Here is a 23849-nt window from a genome sequence, read left to right as displayed (position 1 = left end):
AGCTCTTGACATCTAAATATCTGGCACTATATCGATTCTGCTGAGTGAACTATGAAAAATACACAAAACAGGGCTGCAAAAACTAATAGGAAATTGAACTCTTGACTTGTTTGCCCTGTTCCAAATATTTATATTTTCTCACCCCTCCCCACCTCCAGCTCTAAAGTGTGCAGATGACTAGTGTTAATAGATACCAACATAATGCTATGCATTATTATGTAGTCCTGTAAATGATTCCCCATGGGTATTTTGCTGTCAAGGATTATAGACCACTTGGGTATTTTTTTTTCAAACAAAATTGTGTAAATAAGTACAGGGGCAGGTATACTTAAAAGCAAAATGTTCTGGAGATGAGACAGTTAAGAGTAGACATAGTGATCCAATGGAAAAGTGTGTGGTGGAAAAGAGCCAGCAGTGTGCAGGTCTTTAAAAAATGAGGGTGGGTGAATCGGCAGCTTTAACACCAATATTTAAACAGATCTTTTTCCCTCCCAGCTTGGGCGTCTTGATGAAGACTGCATAACAGAACTTTCGGTGTATCACAAATGTAGCAGAGAAAGTATGGCTGAGATGATTTCAGAGGTAATGTTTGACTTTAATAATAATTCCTGAGAGATTTAGTTGTTCATACATCTAATATTCAATGCTGTAGAGTGTGTCTCAAAACTAACACCTCTATTTTAGAACTACGTAGTTTAAGCCCTCTAATACATCTGTGACTGTAGCTGCCTCAAACTCTAAATTTAGAACTGTTACTGAATAGATTGGTCCGCTGCTAACAATCATCCACTGCAGTGAAGGGCTCGGAGAGGGTTAGGGTTTTTCAAGACTTTACTCTTGGTCATGGGTAGGCAACCTAAGGCCCGGGGGCCGGATCCAGCCCCATTGACTTCTAAATCCGGTCCGCAGACAGTCCAAGAACCATGTGTTTTTACATGAGTAGAATGTGTGCTTTTATTTAAAATGCATCTCTGGGTTATTTGTGGGGCATAGGAATTTGTTCATTTATATATATTTTCCAAAATATAGTCCGGCCCCCCACAAGGTCTGAGGGACAGTGGACTGGCCCCTGCTGAAAAAGTTTGCTGACCCCTGCTCTTGGTTCTTGTGCTGGGAAACATGAGCAGCTGAGTCCAGGCACCTTACAGCTTAAGCTACCAGTACAGCTCCCATACAAATTATTTGCCCAGTCTCCGGTATGGTGGCATCTGCTTGAACTGCAGCTTTTCAGCCTGCTGTGGACATGTGATTTGGTTAGCTCTCTCTCTGGTTTTTACTTCCAGTTATAACCAAGTTCCTCAATATCTTATTCATCTGCTGGTGTTAATAGCACAGACCACCCATCTCATCTGGAACTTCATATCTAATCTGCCTTTGACTCATGGCTATCTTCTGAATAGACGTCATCTGCCTCTAGCCTGTCCTACCTTTGCCAGAATCAGCCCCTAGTTTCAGCCTCTCACAAAACTAGGCTCCGGCCTATGAGAGACTTGCTGCAGGAACCCACGTTTATGCCTTAAACATGACCAGAATCATTTGTCAGACACATACTTTTCTGAATAAGCTTCTTTGGAGCGACAGAGTCCCATGAAGATAAAAACTGGAAACAACTGGAACTTTACAGAAGGACATAACTTGCCTACCATCATGAAGTTTTAAAGAGCATACGCAACACATTTAACAATGAGCCATATATGTGTATCTGTGTCAAAACAACCTGATTTGACTGGAATCCAACAGCAGTGATGAGAGAGATGTGACATATTATTATTTTATACATATTATATAACTAAATTGCCGTTGCCTTTTTTCCTTATTAAGTCAGCATTGAACACATGAGCATATAGCTCAGTGGTGGGGACCTTCTGGCCCATAGGTCTAGCTAGATCCACCAGTCTGCTCCCCCAAACCACACCAACCTTCTGCTTCTGATGCCATGCCAGATGTCGGGTGCTATGTTAGCTATGAACAGAAGTAACATTCCTTATGTCATGTTTCCATCTGAAGAACTCATTCAAGATTTAGATGCATTGGGACGCTTGGAAAATGTGTATCTTTAACTTCTTTGTTTCTTTAGCCTCACTGTTTGAGTTTTGTTTATGACACTAACATAAAAATTTATGACACTACAAGTTTATGACACTAACATACAAATACTGGTACTTTTTTGGCGAGATCAACAAATTTGCAGTTCTGCTAGCCAGCAGCAGCAAACCTGTCTGAAGAAGTGCCTTTTGTATGCTTCTGCAATGGAGCATACACAAAAATTAATGATAAAGTGCAGGTATTCGCATTCTGTACACTAAATTATATCTTTGATTTAGAATTTAATCTGATTAGATCTGATCTTTGAAACACTGGCTTAAGTTGGTTGTCTTCAAGTTATTTACTATTAAAAGAATGTTTCCCATATCAGCCATGAAATCCATATTGCAGAGGATGCCAGGTATCAGGCCAGGCCAATTGGTTCACAAAGGGTGATAGGTGTGCTCTTTGGCCTCTCTCAGAGCATACTCTTGCAGTTTCCAACATCTATGTTGCCTGAAATAAATGTTGGTGAGCAATAATCTGACTCTTCAGGGAATTGTTCTCATCACTGATCTCGCTGAAGAACCTGATAGGCTTCTGAGGGAACCACCGGATTCCCCTTAACACAATTCAAAGCCACTGATATAAGCAATTGGTCTCTTGCAAATATCCTCGTCAATAGACTTTACCAGTTGTAAGTAGAAATTCTTGTGTTTTGCATCTCTTAAGAAGAACTTGCAGATCTAAATTGTTGCTGCTCAGGCAGCATCTTCCTGGCAATCAGCTGCTTATTTCATGGTAAGAATTTGCATATTTCATGGCACATTGACTCGGAAGTGCGGACTATTCTACAATTATAAAATTAATGCAGTAGAGGTTTGAGGCAGAAGGTGAATTTCACAGAAATCTGTGATCATAATGGTGGGGGGAGACGAATTAATGGAGTTTTGAATCTAAATTGCTAAACTTATTTCAGATGGCTAGGGTTTTTTAAAGGGTTTTTTTTCAAAGTTGTTGAAAAGGCAAAAGCAAGAGATGTATAAACCTAATTTTTCAGATAATTATGTTCGGTTCTATAGTAAGACAAAAATTGTTTTAGAACTAGCCTATATATTCAGAACTCTGACATTGCCTTCCCTTCAAGAGAAAAAGAGGAGGGGGGCTTTGAAGTGTGGGAAGGAGAAGGCACTGGCTGAGCAGCCTTTTCTGGTGCTTTTTGAGGAAAGTATTTATGTTCTGAAATCTTTCTAGTTGCTTCCTTATTCCATCATCTGGCACTGCAAGATTCCCTTCACTTAGCATAGGACTCCCTTGCCTTTCCCCCAATTTTCCTTTTTTAAAATCTCTGTCCTGGAGTTCTGCTCAGATAAACTTTTTGATATGATGGTACCAGTGACAACATGCCTTTTATGTTCTCATGTGTAAAAACCCATTGGCTATATTTGGAAGGAAAAGTTTACAAAAATTCTGTGCTGAACACAATGAAGTTACAGTAAGGTGTTTTTTAAAAGGTGGGGTAAAAAAATACTTAGACTATATGCAGTTTAAGCTTTTCTGGAATGTGGCATTGATTTTAGGTACGTCCACCCTCCACTGTCCCCTGCTTTTCAAGAAGATGGCTGAGAAAGTAACCCAGATCTATTTGTATTCTTAGTGGAAATATGATCATGTGACTGCAACATACCTTTTGCTTCAATCAAAGAAAGCACATGGTAAACCTGTTCGTCTAAGGATTCCAAATGTAATGGCAGAAGGTGCTAGCATCACTCCATCCAGAGAGCAGAAGGTGTGTGATTCATATTTGTCCTAAAGCTTGCAGTGTTTTCACTCCCCGCCCCCCCCCCCGCCCCATGAATGGTGCAGCTAAACAAGCCTTTGCTGGGTGTTTTGACTTGGCAGCAAGTAGTATAATGAAATTTCAGCTATAGGGTGAACTATTTATTTATGAAAATATTTTTACACCCCATATCATAACATACCAGGAGGGTATGCAATAGTAAAACAAAATTAAAAACAATACAAATAATTATTAAAGTGACCGGGTAGTCAAATTTTTTTTAAAAAATGGCTACAAAGGTTTAGAATGAAGTGTCTTCAATAGATGGAAGTCAAAACTGAGAGTGCTTGATGAATCTCTCCTAAAAGGGTGTTCCACAGCATGGGGCTGACAACACTAACTTCCAGTTGAGGTCAGTTGGGTCACTGTTACATTGGAGACAGCTCATAACACTGTTCTAGAGCTGGAACCCAGAGAAGGGACTGAAGGCACGGGGTATCCCTATGTTTAAATCTAAGCAAATCTCTGCCTGCATGGATGGGAGATTGCTTGGCAGTGCTATCTGAGTTGTTATGACCTTTCGAAAGGAGGGATGTGACAGAAGTATCAAAAATAAAATGGGCTTTTGCCACAGAACCCTGTTTCCTCTTCGAAGCAGGCTGTATTGTCCAAGCCCTCATTACAGTGGAACCAAAGCAGGCTTGAATCTTATGATTTGCCAGATGCTGCTGAAGGACATTCCTAATACGGATGATGCCTTGTCAAAGGATCAGACAAGGTCCTCTGAAGCCTTTTGCCTCCCCTCCAAGGGAGTCATCCCTCTCTCCAGAATGACCAAGTGGTAGGAAGACAGCTTAATGCTGAACCACGGGAACAGAGTTGAACCACTCAGTTCAGCATGGTATGCTCGTCATTCACTAAGCTTTTCCTTTAACCTCACTGAAACAAATAAGTGTGGGTACCCAAAAGGCTGGATTATTGTTTTTGTAATGTCTTTGAGACATTTAGAATTAACTGAAGGGTTTTGAAAGTGCACTCATTTAATGAAATGAACTATACCTCTTTGAACAGGTTTTCAAAAAGGCCCTGTCTTACGATGGTAATCTAGATGGGAATGAAATGGCATGTGGCTTTGGATCCATGGAATTCCTGGCCTGTTGTGAGGAATCTCAGCCTGTTTGCAATACACCCAAAACAAAGCAGGTATCTTGTACCTATTAACTAAATGATAGATTTTTTTAAAAAAAAATTATGCTTGCCTCTGATGTTTAAAACGTTGGTATTGGCTTAGAGGTTGTGGTTTACCTAAAACAGGTTGTGCTTGAGATATTGTGAGAGGTGGGCATTGCTATCAGTTAGGTATGACCTACTTCTGTAGACCATGAGAGAAGAAAAAGCATATTTAGCATGGGTGGAATAGCCCGGTGGTATCTGGTTCCAGTAAGGAAGGAGGTAGTTCAGTAGTAGAGCATATGCTGTGTGTACAGAGTCCCAAGTGCAATTCCCAGCGTCTCCAGGTGGAGTTGAGAAAGAGTCCTGTCTGAAACCCTAGAGACTTGCTGCCACTGAGTCTAGGCTAGGGGTAGCCAATGTGGCACCCTCCAGATGTTGTTGCTATGTCCCATCAGCCTGAATCACTAAAGCCAGTGCTTGGAGATGAAGGGCATTGTAGCCTGCAACATCTGGAGAGCACAGTGTTCGCTCTGTCTCTGGTGTATACCGTACAGTGGTGCCCCGCAAGACGGAAAACCCGCTAGACGAAAGGGTTTTCCGTTTTGGAGGTGCTTCGCAAAACGAATCTCCTATGGGCTTGCTTCGCAAGACGACAATGTCCTGCGAGTTCCTGCTGGTTTTTTCCCTCCCCCCCTTTTCTAAGCCGCTTATCAGCTGATCCGATCAGCAGATAAGCCGGTAATGGCGCTAATCCGCTAATCCGTCAATGGGCTTGCTTCGCAAGACGAAAAAACCGCTAGACGAAGAGAATCACAGAACGGATTCTTTTCGTCTTGCGAGGCACCACTGTACTGAGCTAGATGGCTTAATGGACGGACTGTATAAGGCAGCTTCCATAGTTTGTTGGGGAGCATCTGATGCCTTAGCAGTGTTGAACTTAAGCAGGTGTGGCCTAGTCAGTGTCTAGGTGGAGACCAAACATAAGTACCTTTGACCTTTCCTAAAGAAGAATGGGATGGTTCCAGTGCAGAGTAAGTGGCACTGGGCATTGTTAAGCTAATATTAACATGATATAACTGGAAGTTACAGAACTTGGGTGATGCGTTACGGGGCTATTCACGGCAGGAGTGAAAATAGCGGTAAGATGAGTCAAATAAAAACCTTAACCAATGCTTGAATTGGCTGTGAACAACTTGGCGTTGGCAAAGGTCCGGGATAGTGTTGTATTGATGGAAAATACAGGCCACGATCCTGCTCATTCTCCACTAATCAATTACAAGGTGTGATCAGATACACCCCTTGTAGCAATAGTGGAACATTTCTGTCTCTTCTTGCAAAAAGGCAGTGAGAGAACACATGTGTGCTTCTGTGTAAAAGTCAAATGGTGTCGTGTAAGGGGTGAGAGAAACTGAATCATTTAACATACATCAGGTACAGATAATCCTGCCTTGTTAGGCCAGGCTGTGTCTAATGAAGACAATAAGTTGCCAACATGCCTGTGATGGCTTGGGTCGTGGCCGGCTGTGAGCAGTGTACTGATCTGCACGTGTGACTTGTCTGGGATGGGGAAAATAGGTTCCCTTCCTCAAAATATTTTCTTTTGAAAAGCCTCAGTTGTTCCTGGATGGTGGAGAGTTCACTCCGCCTCTGCTTCCTGTGCCAAGGAGAAGAGCCTCCAAGAAGCATGCCAACAAAGAAAACTCTGGTGCTTGTTCGACGGCAAAGCCAGAGCCGTTTGTTCTTCCCCCTCCAAAGACACCAGCTTGGGTCATGAATGAGAAGAGAGTGCTCACAACGCCAAATCGTGCATTTCTACCTGAAGGTATGGCTTGGAAATGAGAAGGGATTGCTGTTGGAAACAGAAAACTCTTAACAAATACTATTTATTTTTTATTGGACAGGATTTACCACTTAATTTCCAAAAACTCCAAGCAGTTTACATGAAACATATAGCAGACTGGAGGGTGGGGCTCAAGGCAGTAACGACAGGTTAACATCTGACATTGGGGTGTGTGGAATTGTTGTGTTCGAGTCTTCCTGCTTCATGGTGTATTGGAGCACTTGTCCTGTGTCCAGCTGTTGCTCTAGGTTATCTTGCCTCTAGGCCAAATAACAAAATAGCACTTCTGCACCTATCCTTCCCGGGAGGGGTATTCCAAGGGGGCATGAGCAGGAAGCCCTAATTAATCAATTATCTTACTGACGGTACTTTTTAACGAGGCCTGCTGTGCAGAAGTGGGTGGGTGGGTGGGTAGGATAGCTCCTTACTCTGTACCTATTTAATAAACAGTTTGCTCAAGGTATTTCCACAACCACTTTTTTAAAAAGTATTTCATTTTATTCATAGTTATTAGGCTGTTGAAAACTACTATGCAGTTAGCCAAACACTTCTGACTTTCTATCACATCTTTTTGTGTTGACCAGCAGAATAAGTATTACAGTGGTGCCCCGCAAGACGAATGCCTCGCAAGACAGAAAACTCGCTAGACGAAAGAGTTTTCCGTTTTGGAGGTGCTTCGCAAAACGAATCTCCTACGGGCTTGCTTCGCAAGACGAAAATGTCTTGCGAGTTCCTGAGGGTTTTTTTTCCTCCCCCCCTTTTTCTAAGCCGCTAATCAGCTGATCCGATAAGCCGTTAAAAGCCGCTAATAGCACTAATCCGCTAATCCGTCAATGGGCTTGCTTCGCAAGACGAAAAAACCGCTAGACGAAGAGAATCACAGAACGGATTCTTTTCGTCTTGCGAGGCACCACTGTAGTTGAAACTGCATTCTCCCCAGGCCCAACTCCACTAACATCAGTTCAGCTTCTTGTTTGTGTTAAGAATCTCTTCCTTCAAATCTCTTTTAAAATCCACCCTCTGCTCTGAACTGTGGCTTATATCCCATTCAATATTCCTCTTAGGGGGAGTGGGGTATTTCCTTCTGGGGGGGGGGTCCACTGAGGATGCTTGGTCCTTTCCAGGCTGCTTGGTTAGGGGAGGAGCCTTGCATTTACAAACTGATTTTGCAGCGGGGGGGGGGGGGGGAATACTCAAGAATGGCTGTTTTTCTACCAAAGTAAGAAAATAATGGGATTAAGCATGGGACTACGAAGGGCTGATAATGCATCTTTCTAAATAGACTCAAAACTGGTTGGTGCTTCTTGCAGAGAGAAGTCAAGCAGCCACCAGTGAGACCCCAGCTAAACTACCATCTTCTACAAAACCGTGTGAATTAGAAGCCGGAGTCATTAGCCCTGAGAGAAGGTAAATGTCCGGTTAACTTGAGCATATTCAGGTAGTCTATTGTACAATCTTAATCCTTGTATTGATGGGGAAAAGCTTTTTGCAATGGCATCTGTTTGCTCTGTTATAACCTATTTAAATCCGTTCCTACATTTACCAACAAATATTAAAAAGCTGCAGAGAAAAAAACTTACATTACACACTTCAGTAGTCTTGGATGCATTCCTGTTTTCCATAATTAAAATTCACTCTTGTGCCCCCAGAGAATTGGAGCATATATACAACTCGCTCTCAAAATCCCAAATTACTGTTTTGCAGCAGGTCCTTTTAGCCATGTATTTTGTCAGTTTCCCCTTTCTCTCCTCTTCCTTCCCTCCGCCCCCACAAAAGAGCAGAAGCTGAAAGACCTTTTTACTGATGTATCTAAAAACTGTCAATTCCCAGTTACAGATAGGTAGCCGTGTTGGTCTGCCATAGTCAAAATAAAAAAATTCTTCCAGTAGCACCTTAAAGACCAACTAAGTTAGTTCAGTGGCTGTCAATTCCCAGCCACTGAAAACAACTGTGAACTTGCTATCTCTGAACATGACAGGTGTCGCTCAGTGGAAGTGGACTTGAACCAAGCTCATTTTGAAAGTGGTCAGAAGAGAAAAGGAACCAAGATGTTTGGGAGCCTTGAGAGAGGCCTGGATAAAGTTATTACAATGCTTACACCAAACAAAAAGAGAGGCTCAACCAAAGATGGTCCAAGGAAATTAAAGGTAAGTTTGCTGAATTACCTGGGATTTCTTTTACTGATGAAACTATCAGTGATGTATCAGTAAGCATACATGCCTGTTTGGGCTGTGGCTATGATTCCTCAAGCCCTCACTGTACTGGAGACATTGTGGCTGTTGTTTTTTAAAGTCTAATAAAGTGGTGTCTCATCCTGGAATAGCTAACTGGGGAAAAAAACTAGTGGTATCCATCTCTGCAGACTTGGAGTAGCTACTGTGTAATGCTTAAACACCATCTGCACATGACATCCTAGACTGAGTTGCCTTGTCTTTCAAGTGCGCCCCCAGCACTAACGAAAAACTTTCTGTTTTTGTGCTGCACTTAAATTCACAGTCCAGTAAGCTTTCTCGTTGCTGAAAAGGCTAAATTTGGAAGGTTACTTGCAGATTTAAGTCCAAATGATGGCCAGCTTTAGCAACTATCAACTTCTGGAATTTGGTTGCAGAGATTCAGCTACAGCTGAATACCCTTGTTCTACTAAATGACTCTTGCCATGTAGCCTGTCTGATCCAGGCCACACAAAAAGCTGACGAAGGGCCAAACGCCATGCTTAACAAGTAGTAGGCAAGTAGGTGCCAGTTCTGTGATGCTTGCAGGGGATTTCATGTCATGGATCAAAACTTCTGAGTTCTTTCACTTTTAAAGTTCAAGGTGCAAGTGGCAGCAAATATGATAATGGCTAGAACAGTAATAAACTTTATTTCAGTAAAGCGAGGCCTCAGCTTCATAGAAATCATTTGGATGGGGCTTCCTTGCAGGTGTTGGGAATGTCAAACAAATGTCTATGGACTTTTGTGCATAAAAGTCTGGCATGAAACATTGAATTTAAACAAAAGAGAACCTTAAGGTCTTATACCTAGTTAAAGCCTACTAAACATGGTTCTTCCAGTACTTTTAATGGCACTTATGTAGCAAAGAACAACGTTTGGAAGCAGAGGAAATGGCCTTATACCAAGCCAGACCATTGGTCCATCTATGCAGTTCAGGATAGGCTGCTTTGACTGGCAGCGACTCTCCAGGATCTCAGATGGTGATCTCTCCCAGCCCTGCCTGGACATGGATTGAATCTCGGATCTTCTGTGTACAAGGCAGATGTTCTGCCATTAAGTCAAAGCCATGGACCGTTAAGACTCATAACATCTTTCTCATCCTCTCCTTCTCCTTTCTTTCTGAAATAATGTAGCTGGTGTTTGAACGTGAAATGCAGAATTGTGTCCTAAACGTGCACCAAATGTGTTGTTCTCTAGGCTCATTACAATGTGACCACAACAAACCTATTAAATCCAGATGAGCTGTTGAAGGAAATAATTGCAATCCTTCCCAAAAAGCAAGTTGATTTTGTACAGAAGGGGTAAGTGTAAATATTCATTCCTTATTTCAGTCTGGTATCTTTATCAGATAATTTCTCCTCGATCCTCCAACAAGCTGCTATCTTGCTCATTCTACATTAGAATTGTGGCCTGGTTTGCATGTTGCACTAAACCATGGTTTTATTTTAACTATGCTTTAATGTGAACGAGCAGTTAGTTGGCACCCTGCTGAAATTACATGTACTTAGCTCTTTCCTGCTTCTGCTGCTGGGAAGCGAGCCATGGTTTGGCTTGTCACCCAGACCTGCACTCAGGGTTGATTTCTCCCCAAACCAAGTTGCAATTTAATGAGTGCAAACAACCACTTGGCAGAAAGAACATTTTCTTGATATCTTTCTAAAGGACACATCACAGTCAATTTTTAAAATATGTGTGCCTCTGTCTCGTAGCACCATTTTTCTTTCTCTTTTTTAAAGGCCTGGTCCCCATCTTGATTGATCATTAACTGAGTCAGTTACTGATCAAACGAATGTAAGCAGCCTTAATAACCTCAAGTGGAGAAGTGTCACACTCAAAGGGCCACAATCAATGTCACAGCTTGTAAATCAATACCTTTCTCTACTGGATTGTCTTATGAGCTGCCTGATAAAACACTGAGCATCAGGTCAGACGACAGAATCAGCAGAACTAAGTCAAAATCCTATCCCCCTGCCCCACAGTACCCCTTCAGGCGGGTGGCATGTTAGTGCCCCCTTGTGGGGGGGATGCTTTCCTGCATAAAGAGCTAGAAAGTCAGGGACAGTTTCTTTTCAAAGAGTGGGGGGATGCATTCAGTACATAGAGCTCCCCACCTGTATCTCCACTAGAGCTGGGCAATATCTGCTTTTCAACACTGTGATATATCAGCAGCTAAATATTGCGACAGCATCTTAAAAAGATGAGACATCACCTTGCCGACAAAGGTCTGTATAGTTAAAGCCATGGTTTTCCCAGTAGTGGTGTATGGAAGTGAGAGCAGGACCATAAAGAAGGCTGATCGCCGAAGAATTGATGCTTTTGAATTATGGTGCTGGAGGAGACTCTTGAGAGTCCCATGGACTGCAAAAAGATCAAACGCATCCATTCTTAAGGAACTCAGCCCTGAGTGCTCACTGGAAGGACAGATCATCAAGCTGAGGCTCCAATACTTTGGCCACCTCATGAGAAGAGAAGACTCCCTGGAAAAGACCCTGATGTTGGGAAAGATGGAGGGCACAAGGAGAAGGGGACAGCAGAGGACGAGGTGGTTGGACAGCGTTCTCAAAGCGACCAGCATGAGTTTGACCAAGCTGCAGGAGGCAGTGGAAGACAGGAGTGCCTGGCGTGCTCTGGTCCATGGGGTCACGAAGAGTCGGAAACGACTAAACAACAAATACTGTGATGTACTGATATATCACGATGTGTGAAGTTGCAAGCCCCCATACCACTTTGGCTCTCGCAAGCAGGAGCTAAATATGGGTTTGATCAACTGAGGGGCAGGCAGCCTCCCACCCACCCTATAGCTGATCAAATCCCCAAAGGGGGGCTTCTTTAAATTGTTCCGCTGAGGTGCAGCTGGCTGAGCACCTCCCCGCCCCTCAGCAGAGCAGTCAAAACAAGCTGTGACAACACCATCCTGCCCTCCTGCTCACAGGAGCCAGAGGCAGGGGGCTTGATCAGATGAGAAGCAGGCTTCCTTAAAGTGCCCGCTTCTCAGCTGATCAAGGCAATTTTAGCTGGCGATACATTGCGGCTTCGTGGCTGCCGCCAGCACAGTGCAGGCAGGCAGACTAGAATGAGGTGGGCTGAGAAGACACAGGATCTACCCACTCTGGAAGAATGGCAGATGAAGGTGATAGACTATATGGGACTGGCTGAAATGACTGGCAGAATCCGAGACCAGGGAAAAGAGACGGCGGAAGAAGATTGGAAGAAATTTAAAATTTATCTTAAGAAATACTGTAAAATTAATGAGGGCTAAAATGTTGAAGGTATAGAAAATAGGGGATTACAGCTGTGGAAGATTAAGTAAAAGAAAAGAACAAGGGAAAATTAGATAAAATTAAGGGGGAGGATTTGCTGAAATAAATTTGGGAATTGGGATGCAGAAAGGGGAGGTACGGGGAAGTCGGCGAAGTAAGGTTTAAGAAAAAAGGATTCAAAATTATACATGTTTGTTTATGTCTTTGTATGTTTGTATTGTGTATTGTTTGTGTTTATATAAATTGTGAAAAACCAATAAAAAAGTTTATTTAAAAAAAATAGAATGAGGTGGGCTGTGCTGGTGGTGACTGGGGAGCCACAATGTATCGCCTGCTGAAAAAGTCTGAAACTGATATTGCGGTTTGACCATCAGACCGGTTTCCGACAATTACTTGTAATATTGCCCAGCTCTAATCTCCACATCTTAGAAGAAACCCTTCCCCACTTTATTCTGCCGACTGAATGTACTGGCTGCCCAGTAGATCGTGTGCAGAAAAGCTAGCTCTTGTCACTAGAATTATTTCCCCTGCAATCCCTGACTTGTAAGTACCTGAACTAATTCCCCCTTTCCTTTGTCTTACACAGCTATAAACTGAAGTGCCAGACCCAGTCAGACTTTGGCAAAGTGACAATGCAGTTTGAGCTGGAAGTTTGCCAGCTAAGCAAACCTGAAGGCGTGGGCATTCGGAGGCAGCGGCTGAAGGGAGACGCCTGGGTCTACAAAAGACTAGTGGAAGATATCCTATGTAGCTGCAAGCTATAACTCTTGGTTCACGGTGAGAACATGGACAGTTTTAACCAACCTAAGCCATGTTCGTTTTAGTTGTTAGTAAGCTTGCCTAATCTAACCCAAGGACTAGTATTTTTTTGTTTTTAAATAGGACCTCCTTTGTGAATAAACATTGACCTCCCATGTCATTATCTGCCTTTGTTTCTTTTTCTTTAATCACGTGCTTTTTGTACATTAATTGTTTCTTCGAATGATTGTGAACATTGAACTGCGACTTGGCAAATGCAACTTCTCAAACAGTTTTGTGACCAGCGTGCTGTCTCTCGGTTGGAAAGAGGTAAATAAAGTGTTCCAATTCTGTTTTATCACTTAACAGAAAATGAATTAGAAATTCAAGCTGCATTTACTGAAATGGCTAGACAGGGCCACAGCTATGTTTCAAAGTTCAAATTTGCTTTGTGTTCAACATCTCTAATAAATTTTTATATAAATTTATTTCTTCCCTGCATTTCCGAATGTCTGTCTCATAGTCATAAAGCAATATCTTCTGGTTCACGGAGGAGCCTTGGGCAGGAAATGCTGTTTAGATGGAGCAGTTTCATATGATCGAGTAAGATACAATACACTCCTCCATTAGGCAAGGCAAAGAAGCTTTTCAATGGTCTTTGCTACCTTCAATAATAGGATTAGATAAAGGCATGGAGAATTGGTCTATCAATGGCTATGGTAGCTAAACAGACCCGTGTGTTCTGAGGCTTTGCAAGGGGGATTAGCCTGTGGCCCTCAAGATACTGGATCGCACCTCCCATCATCCTTGGCCATTGACTATGCTAACTGAGCCTAATGGGAGTTGTATTCAACAACATCTGGAGGTTCACAGTGTAGCTACCTCTGGATTCTAGGATATTTGGGCAAAGCAGCTGGAGAGGGTTACTGCACTCATTTAATTGTAAGCTCTTTGCACACTTCTGCCTAGCCACTTTTGGAAGCAGGATCCTGGATTCAACTTCTTGGACCAATGCAGAAAAAATTGGTTGAATCTTGCATCATTATACTGTTAACTTGCAATCGTATAGCTTGATTTTTTTCCCCTTGCTGTTTTAGTCTGTATAATTTACACAATTAGGGTTCTCCCCACCCCCCACCCCCACTTAGCCACACACGATCTTGCACTGTGAAGAATTACGGTATCCCCAATGTGATGGACCTGATCACCACACAACTGTTCAGTTTAACTGAAACAAATGAAGGCAACCTTTCTGAACCCCTGATGGTGTTCGAAAACAGTATATTCTATGGTTTTTTGCTTCCCCTTCCCTCTTCCTCTTTTAAACTAAAAACAAGCAGGGGATAATTGATTCAAGTTATCTTACACGCTCTGATGTGTGAAATAGGTTCCTCTTTTTTCAGTTATGGTGCCGATTTCTTGTGCCTAATATTCCTGGTAGAGAACGAATTACTGCAACAAAGGGATAATCGAGAAGGTGATCAAGATGCTTCTTTTGTACATCTGCTTCCGTTTGAATGTACTCTTTTTCTTAGACGGGGGGGGGGGAGCAGTCCCACTCATTGGGCTGTCATCTTTAGAAGCTGGATTGGCGACTTCCTGGGCTTTTCCCTGTTCTGCTACTCTAGCTGTGGAATTTCTTCCTCCAGGAGGTTAATTTGATCAGGTGGGTGGGTGTGGGTGTGTCTCCTAAACCTTTTGAGCAGTACAATGTTTTAAAAGCATGCTTTACTTTTGACAGTTTTCTTGTTGTGAGATTGGATTCAGAGTTCCTGGAAGCAGAAGTCTGCTCACAGGACACTGGTACCGAATTTTCTTCCCTTTACAGTCTTGTTCAAAGGAGAGCAGGAGCAATGGACGTACTGCAAGCCAACATTCCTTTCTGCAGGTGGCTTGCCTGTTCCTGCCAGGAGCTGCTAACAGCCGTTTTGAGATACAGTGGTACCTTGGTATTTGAACATCTCCGTTGACGAACATTTCGGTTTTCGAACTCGCCTCAGAAGTCGAACATGCCACACGGCTCCTGTATTGAGGCTTCCGTACTGAGTTTTCAAACGTTTCGGAACTCGAACGGTCTTCCGGAACGGATTATGTTCGAAAACCGAGGTACCACTGTAAATGTATCATGTTAAAAGTTTCGGGAACTGTCCCTCAGACTTCTAGAAGTTTCTGCCAAACAAAGCAAAGTGACATTTTGAGAGGCGGTGGGGAGGAGAAAAGGCTTGTGTTAACCATCAGAAGAGATTGTATATTTTAAAAACTCGACATTTGGAGTATAAATAAAACTACTGCGAAACAGATTTCTTTCCCGAAATCAATGGGAAGCTGAGGATGTTAGTCTAATTATCCACCTTTTGTTTTACCTAATTAAGTCAATATATTAACCTGAGGGAATTATTGAGCTGACATGTATAATTTATGAAAATGGTGTGCGGTGTTTTCGGAAACAAACAAGTCAGGATGCCGTATGGGATGTTCAGATCGTATGTCTGAAAGCCAACAGCCATTATTGCAGGGACCCAAAAAAAGATAACAAGGCTGCAGTTTGCTTCCTTTCCCATTAATACTTTTGGCAGTAGATGCTCCTGCCCAGAGCTTTAACCTGTTGATCCCTTAAAAGGTAGCAGAACTGAAGCCAGCTCTAGCAAAAGGTGTGTAACTGCTTTTTCGGTGACAAAAGCTTGTTCAGCTGGTGGCAGAAGAAGCTTAACTATGCCTTAACGCTTTCTATCCATCAGACTTCCTGCGGAAAGAAAAAATACCATGTTGGGAAGAAAGGGTAGGCTGTAACACTCTCCTTGACCTGCTAGTTAATTATGTGTGAGGAGATTTTTATATGTAGCCGATTCAAACATATAATTTCCACCACCTGCAGCCTAAAGCGCTGCAGTATACATCGTGTGATTTTTGCTGACGGTGTATTTTAAGAGCAGCAACATCCATTGAAATGGAAAGAGATGTCTACTTCTTGCCAGTTACAGTTCTACAGCAAACACCGATAGCATTTTTCCTATTTATTTATTTATTTAAAAGGTATAAAACACCATTGTCTTACAACCAGTGCATCCATTCTACACCACCAACCCTCAATTACTGCACCAAGCTGCTACTTCCAACATTTATATTTAAAGGAAAACTTTAATTCTGAACTGTTGTAATTTTTTAAAAGAACTGTCACATGTTTTAAGAATATGTGAGCAATTTTTTTTATCAAAATGAGCACTTGGAAAGAAAATTTATGCATCAAGACAGAGAATTACAATTAAGAGCTCTAGGGATTTCTGAATGATTTGTCTAGTTATTACACAGCCATTTCAATTTAAATTAAAACTGTAACTATTTTCTAGTCTAGTAAAACTAAAAATACCTGTTTATTCAGACATAAGTCTTGCCAAGTTCAATGGGATTTACTTCCACATAGTACACAATCTACTCCAGGGAATGCAGTAAAGCTGTTCTAAGTCATATAAATAACTATACTGGAGCAGGAATTAAGCAAGCAAACCCTCAAACACCATAATATAATAAACAAAACATGAAAATACATTGTGCCATATCCTTTAATTAAAGGAAAGACATCACATTTAACCCAAGGAACAGGTCAGGAGTCTGTATTTCATTCCACATCACTTTTTTAAAAGCTGAATGACAATAAACCATCTTAGTAATGTATTTTTTTAAAACCCTCAATATAAGTTGCTCGTACAAAAAACACCAAATACTGTTTCATCTGCTAACTTTTGGAAAATGGAATTATCCTATGTCTAAACCACTGAGCCTCTTGGGCTTGCCGATCAGAAGGTCGGTGGTTCGAATCCCCGTGACGGAGTGAGCTCCCGTTGCTTGGTCCCAGCTCCTGCCAACCTAGCAGTTCAATAACATGCCAAAAAGTTCAAGTAGATAAATAGGTACCGCTCCAGCGGGAAGGTAAATGGCATTTCCATGCGCTGCTCTGATTTTGGTGTTCCGTTGCGCCAGAAGCGGCTTAGTCATGCTAGCCATATGACCTGGAAAAACTAATTATTTTTAAATAACACCTTTGCCTTAGCTGGTAGATCCTTTTGGCATCAGCCACAACATGCTTTTCTGGCCCTCTACTATAGGCTGGTTCACGTGTAACACTAAATTATGGTTTAGTGTTGAGCTACTGGGCTGTGTTTACATATAACTGGTTCATTCACAGACAACAAATCAGTCTGAAACCATAGTTTGTTGCTGACTTATAAACCTTGGTTTGGTTTGTGGTTTGGCATTGCATCTGAACGCAAGTACCCTTTCCATCCCAGACACCAAAATAGAAACTTGGAAGGCAAGACCAGCTGGAAAACAAACCAAACTTTGGAGCACCTGTGGAGCAATTAGTGGTTAACACAGTTTTTTTGAACAAACCATGGCTTAGTATTGCATATTAAAAGGTGATCTCTGCTCAGAACAGAAAGGAGGATGGGTGTATATTTCTGGCATCTAATGAAACTATGCTTGGGGCAGGTGTTCAAAATAAGAGAGGGCAAGCCAGTGCGAACAGGAACTGAGCTGGAAAATATAGAATCAAAGAGAGGTAAGCATTTCAAGCTGACTGTAGAGCGAAAGAATATGAGACTGTGCATATAGTTGTGTTACCCCTTGCAGGTAAATTTAACCTGCATCCTCTGTTACCTCTCCATCTCAATACTACTTCCTCTTCTCCCTCCAGATCAGATTTTCTTCACTGCCCTAAGTTGTATCGACTGGCTCACTTATTTGAGCCACTTCAATGGCTGTTATTAAACTAGGGAAGCTCTGATGGTATATGGTCATTACATTTTCCCCTCAGCCGGGGCTCCTGCCCCTCAAACCTTGGCCTGCCAATGCCAGACAGCAATTCCCTACTAATTTTGTCTCCCCAGAGATTTATGGGAACTTTATTTATGCAATGAAGGCTGGAGTCTCTTAATAGAGAATACTCCATAACTACAAATCCCAGCATTCTCTGACAGAAGCCATGGAAATTAAGCTGGAATAATATCAATACTGCTATGTACTGAAGTTCTCACCCTGGGCCAGCAGGGGGATACTGTAGATAGTTTTCACTCAGGTCCACATATGCAAATAGGGGATTGAAAGTGACGTTCAGTGATTGGATAGTTACAGAAAATGGTTACTGTTGCGCTGTAGTGGAGCTCTATATAAGCAGGCTGGCTGAACCCTTCAGCTCTGTTCTGTTCTGGCCTGTGAATAAAAAAGAGCTATGTGAAGAATTGCTGTGTTGTCTGATATGTTCACCCACAACTTAACAAATACTATGTTTGTGAGGGCCCATTCTGTTTGCACTGCCCAATAACAAGACAACTCTGACTTAGCAGGGAAGAGCAACTTACAAATGTTAACCACATTTTTTCAAATGCTTCGGGCTCTACCTGTTTTCTTGCTCTTACAAATCAAATTTTGTTTTGGATCACTTCTATTGGGTTCTGCACATCATTTATTAGCACTAAAGAACACCATCTTACCACTCATTGAAGATATTCATTCCTGGCTTATTCCAGGGAAAACCTTTTTTTTTTTAACAAACAGCTAAAAGCAAAGTATTAAAACAGGTTTACCCAGAGGTGATTGATACTCTCCATTACACTCCATTAGATATTTTATTCTTGTTAAATGAAGAGCAGCCAACTTTGTCAAGTATTTTCCGTTCCCTCTGGTCTTATTGGTCCAATCTATTCTCAGGGATGTCCCGTAAATGGCCGCATATGGCTTTGTGTCTGTAGGAGTGATGGTGGTACAGATGGTGTTCATTGCCCACCAATTTAGCAGAGTCCTTTTTATTGTACATCTGACAGCACTGGGGAGCTTTGTAGATCTAACAAAATATATCTATTTTCTAATTGTCTATTTATCACTTCCCCAGGATTTGCGGGGCCTCTTCTTGGAAAGCAAAGGGGTGGAGGGGTGGGGGAGGCAGAGGCCTTGAACAATGAGGCTTGTCAAGCCACTTGCTCACTTTAAATTAGGGGTCTAGTTGCTAAATAACTAATTTAGTCCTGCTATCAAGCTGAAAAAGTGGGTATTCAGTGCAAAGTGCCAACTGGGGAATTGATTATGTCTTCGGTTGGTGTGCATGATAAAACGGCCAGACCTGGCTGGCTTTGAAGGCTGTAGGTAGTTCCCAGGAGGCGGGCAGCTTTTCATCATGGGGAATTAGCACAAGATCTACCAAATAGGCCTCGAAGTATGGCAGCTGAATCTCTCAAGGCACACTCACACACAAAACTACGGAGCTGGGTCGGTTGCAAAAGGGGTTCATTGTTTGGTGCGGTGTTGGTTTTTGCACAAATGCACACACCCTGTCCTCCTTGGCTATATAATAGAAGGGAAGGGCTGGATTTCCTTTGCTGTTTGGTGGAAATAAGGGGTGAAACCAGCTGCGGCAGGCGCTATCCCCCACTTGGAAATGAGATAATCAGAGGCAGGCCACGCTGAGAGGAGGGGATGGGAGAATAAACGGGAGGGAGAGTTCTGCAAGGGATGTTTTGTTGCTCGTTGTAAGCATATGGTTCTGCTCCAGTCGTTCATCCTACCAGAAACCCTATTCCAGATACAAATGCCCTTTTAAAACAAAAGCATCCCAGATGACAGTGCTAGCGCTCCCTGAACACTCTCCAATATCCAAATCACTAGGCAAACGAGATTGGTAATAGATGTCTTCAGCCTGAGTCAACAAAGCATTTATGTTGAGGATAGTACGTAGGCTGCATTCTTCTACGGGGAAGAAAGCAGTCTTTCCTATAGGCAAAGGACCCTGGTTCTGTGCATTTGTGGTGCTGTGTAAATGCAAATGACAAAAGTAAGAGAAGTTCAGCGGTTACACCATTGGAGACTGGGCATCAGCTGCTTGCCCATGCTGTGTGTGAATTTACCTGAAGTGTAACAGATCCAAGCCACTTGATCAGCAGATTCACTAGGAAGAAGGTTTCTGGGCCTTTTTGTGATATGCTAGCTCAATGGGTTATTTTCTTTTTTATATAATCTTTTTTATTCATTTTCAAAAATATAAACATACAACATAAGACAGTTCAAGAGCCAAATAGCGAGATTGTGCTGAATCTCTTGACTTCCCTCCATCCCTTCCATGGGTCCTTTTGATTCTATTTTCAACTGCATATCAATACTTCTCCATTTTTCATCTTCCTAAGTTATCTATGTGTTCTGTTACATTACAAGTATATTTAAAATCCTGCTAATATTTTGACCTGTTTACAATGATTTTGTATATACATTTAAAACATTTCCCATTTTTTTTAAAAAAATTCTTGTCTTCTTGATTCCTGAGCTTCCCAGTTAGTTTTGCCATTTCAGCATAGTCCATTAATTGAATTTGCCATTCTTCTCTGGTCAGGGCTGTCTCTTCCTTCCACCTCTGGGCTAGTAACATCCAGGTGGCCATTGTAGCATACATAAACAGTTTCCTCCAGTCCCTTGGAATCTCGGTACTGTACATAATTCCTAACAGAAAAGTTTCTGGGGGTTTTTTAAGCAAAAGTTATTTTAGACATTTTTTTTCATTTCATTATATATCATTTCCCAGAATTTTTTAGTTATATTACAGATCCACCACATATGATAAAAGGTACCTTCTTTTCCTTTATGTTTCCGGCATATATTAGTACTTGCTCTATAGTACATTTTTGCTAGTTTTACCAGGGTCAAATACCACTGGTACATCATTTTCATATAATTTTCTTTCAGTGAGGAACATGCCATAAATTTCAGATCTATTTTCCATAGCCTCTCCCAATCTGTCATTAGTATATTATGTCCCACATCTTTCACCCATTGTACCGCTTAATGGGTTATTTTCATATTGGTGAATATTCAGACATTTTATCCCCCACCTGTATCCTGTATTGGTGCAGTGCAGAACCTGCTATGTCATATGGCCTGTTAATAATTTATCTTGGCTCTAATAGTCAGTGGGTGGTCCTGAACTCATTTGCTTAGAAGGCAGTCTTGTTTACTTCAATACAATTCACTCCAATAAGGAGAGTTTGTAAGTACTGTAAACTGATTTTTAACTTACCAAATGTGTGGTCTTTTTCTATGCTAGGGAAAGACAGGAACTTCGGAAGGAACTTGGAAGGGCATATTTTAAAGATCTAACAGCCTATATTTCCATGCTGTACTTTGCTGTATATTTTGGGATTTTAAATCTCTGCTGGGGTTCCCTCACCAAAGAGTACTTGCCCCAAACTTGGATCCTGGCATCCATAGATTTTCCTTTCTATATTATATAGTTTCTCCTGCACCAACAGGAAATATGCATTATATAATTTATATTATACTGTACCACCAAAAGTTGGTATAATTTATTTAAGAATCACTGCCTTTAAACTGGAGTTGTTTTTTGCTATGCTTCTTGGATTCCCAGTTCCAGTTCTGTCTAGGAAACAATTTGACACCAGTTGGCTGAGATGGGAATTTATGCTTGCTCTAAACTGTTTGCAGCTAGCTGGATGCTCTACATCTCTAGCAAGGCTGCCATGAACAAAAGCCAAAGCCTTGTCCATTGGTTTGTTGCACATTATAATTCTTCATCCTAACAGACCACATGATGTGGGATGTGTGGCCAATGTGCTGTGACAGCACATGACAGACATCCAATCAATAATCTACAGTTGCCCGATCCAAATTGCTTAGCAGAGCTGGAGTAGGGCTGGAGTATTTTCTAACTGCTAATAGCAAAATGAAACAGGCACTATATATATATTACTGTAGGAAAGCTCTTTCGTTGCACAGTTCCCCACCCCTACAATCTGTTTATAGCTGAAACTTGAAAGATGCACTTTTAAATTGCGCACAAATAATTCTTTTCAGGCATGGGAGAACAGATTCTAGGCTCTTCTACCTCCAACAGCTGGCCAGTGCTGTGTTATTTGACAATGCCAACCATCTATTTAGCAGGGGAGATTTTCACATGCAGCAGCGCATGACAGTATATGGATCAGGAGCCAGGTCTGCCTTCAAGTTGGAAGTTATAGCTGCATCAGCTTAACATCTATCGCTAGGATCTTATTAGAAAAAGAATGGCAAAACAATAGATTTGTATGTGTCCAGAAGAAAAAGAGAGTGATTACAACCAGCCAACCTGAATTTGATAGGAACAAATCGTATCAGTCCATCCTTATTTCTTTGTTGGATAGAATAATTGGTTTGGTGGATAATGGCAATTCCAGAGATTTAATATATCTTGACTTCAGCAAGACTTTTGGCACAAATCCACACTGCTAGGACCTGGTAAAATGTCTCCTAGAAGAGGGAGGCTAAATTTTATATCATCTAAAAGTAAAGAATGAAGTGATCCTAGTGGTTTCAGAATTGAATTCCAGCTTTGCAAACTTTTCAGCTATTGCCATGATGAGATACTAAAATTCAACAGATTTCCAAACCAAGACAAGAGACCCACCAAGCTAAACACAGCCTTCTGGACATGTATTGTGGTCTGCCGGGTCCTTGGAAACCTGTTTTTTTGCAGTCCCAGGCAGGAGAGAAAATCAGGTGGTTGGTGGGCTGGTTTAGCTGGGTCGCAAATACTACAGGTCTATAATATAACTTGGATCGAAAGATTCATTTTAAATATGTGTAAATTAAACATACAGCAAATGGATGAAGGGGAGGAAAATCACCCAGCAACAAAGTTACGGCTAGTTTATTCAAACCCTGTAAGAGGTTTTAAATTAAATTGTGGCTTCTCCCAGTGGGTGATCATGTTTTCCATTTCTACCATCTAGGACATACAATGGCACCTGGGAATTATTTTGAAAGAATTAGTATTTTTCCCTTCCAGCCTATGCCCTGATAACTATTACTATGGATAATGGATCTGAGGAAATGATACAATGTTTGAGAACAGATGTTAATTTTAAGGTTGAAATAACTTTATTGATGAGAGTGCCATCGTGATGGCTTCTCATCACAATAAAGTGCCGCTGTCCAATGTGAGTGAGGACTCTGTTTCTTTGCCATTTTATATTCGAATTCAGGTATTCACAGGCAATTTCCTGCAGCAACATTCTTTTAATTTTCATTCTCTGAATCTGCCTGTATGTAAAGCAGAATCGGCTGCAGGCTGATCTCAGGTACCTTGGTGGGATACTGCAATGTTTTCATTTGTCAGAAAGATGGAATGCTGACAGTTGGCAAGTTGAGACACCTGTCTGTTGATTGCCAATGAATTGATCAGGTAAAGGGACCCCTGACCATTAGGTCCAGTCGTGGCCGACTCTGGGGTTGCGGTGCTCATCTCGCTTTATTGGCCAAGGGAGCCGGCGTACAGCTTCCGGGTCATGTGGCCAGCATGACTAAGCCGCTTCTGATGAACCAGAGCAGCGCATGGAAATGCTGTTTACCTTCCCGCCGGAGCGGTACCTATTTATCTACTTGCACTTTGATGTGCTTTCAAACTGCTAGGTTGGCAGGAGCTGGGACCGAGCAACGGGAGCTCACCCCGTTGCGGGGATTTGAACCGCCGACCTTCTGATCGGCAAGTCCTAGGCTCTGTGGTTTAACCCACAGCGCCACCCGTGTCCTATTAAAAACAGTACAAAGCAATAATTAAATGACTGGCTACTCAAGGGGGGCAGTGAAATGCATAGGCCTGTCAGCATAAAGAAATCTTCAAGTCAAAAGTGATGATGTCTGCTGAATCTCTGCAGTAGTGACATCGAAAGTCCAACTTCTAGTTGTGGTAGACAATGAAAGCATGTTTCACTTGCATAACCTCTGTTTATAACGTTCATGGTGGCAAAGTATTCATTATTTTGTTCTCTGAAGAAAGTTTTTTTTTT

The 23849-nt window shown here is 41.9% G+C and overlaps 1 protein-coding gene across 2 annotated transcripts in view; it reads left to right on the top strand.

Moving 5' to 3' along the window:
• The window catches only part of MELK (maternal embryonic leucine zipper kinase), a 31951-nt gene extending 18741 nt beyond the window's left edge, over positions 1–13210 (top strand). For both annotated transcript variants that reach the window (XM_082204844.1, XM_082204845.1), the window contains exons 11-18: positions 496–582; positions 3683–3814; positions 4877–5008; positions 6587–6800; positions 8129–8225; positions 8797–8965; positions 10229–10332; positions 12878–13210. In XM_082204844.1, coding sequence (XP_082060970.1) covers positions 496–582; positions 3683–3814; positions 4877–5008; positions 6587–6800; positions 8129–8225; positions 8797–8965; positions 10229–10332; positions 12878–13055 — 1113 coding nt within the window. In that variant the 3' untranslated portion in view covers positions 13056–13210. The remainder of the gene's footprint in view (positions 1–495; positions 583–3682; positions 3815–4876; positions 5009–6586; positions 6801–8128; positions 8226–8796; positions 8966–10228; positions 10333–12877) is intronic.
• Positions 13211–23849: the final 10639 nt, after the last annotated feature.

This window comes from Podarcis vaucheri (assembly GCF_965113315.1).
Source record: "Podarcis vaucheri genome assembly, chromosome: 17".
In the NCBI taxonomy this organism is placed as follows: domain Eukaryota; kingdom Metazoa; phylum Chordata; class Lepidosauria; order Squamata; family Lacertidae; genus Podarcis; species Podarcis vaucheri.
Note: the sequence above shows the minus strand (reverse complement) of the source record. Positions and strands in the feature narration are given on the sequence as shown.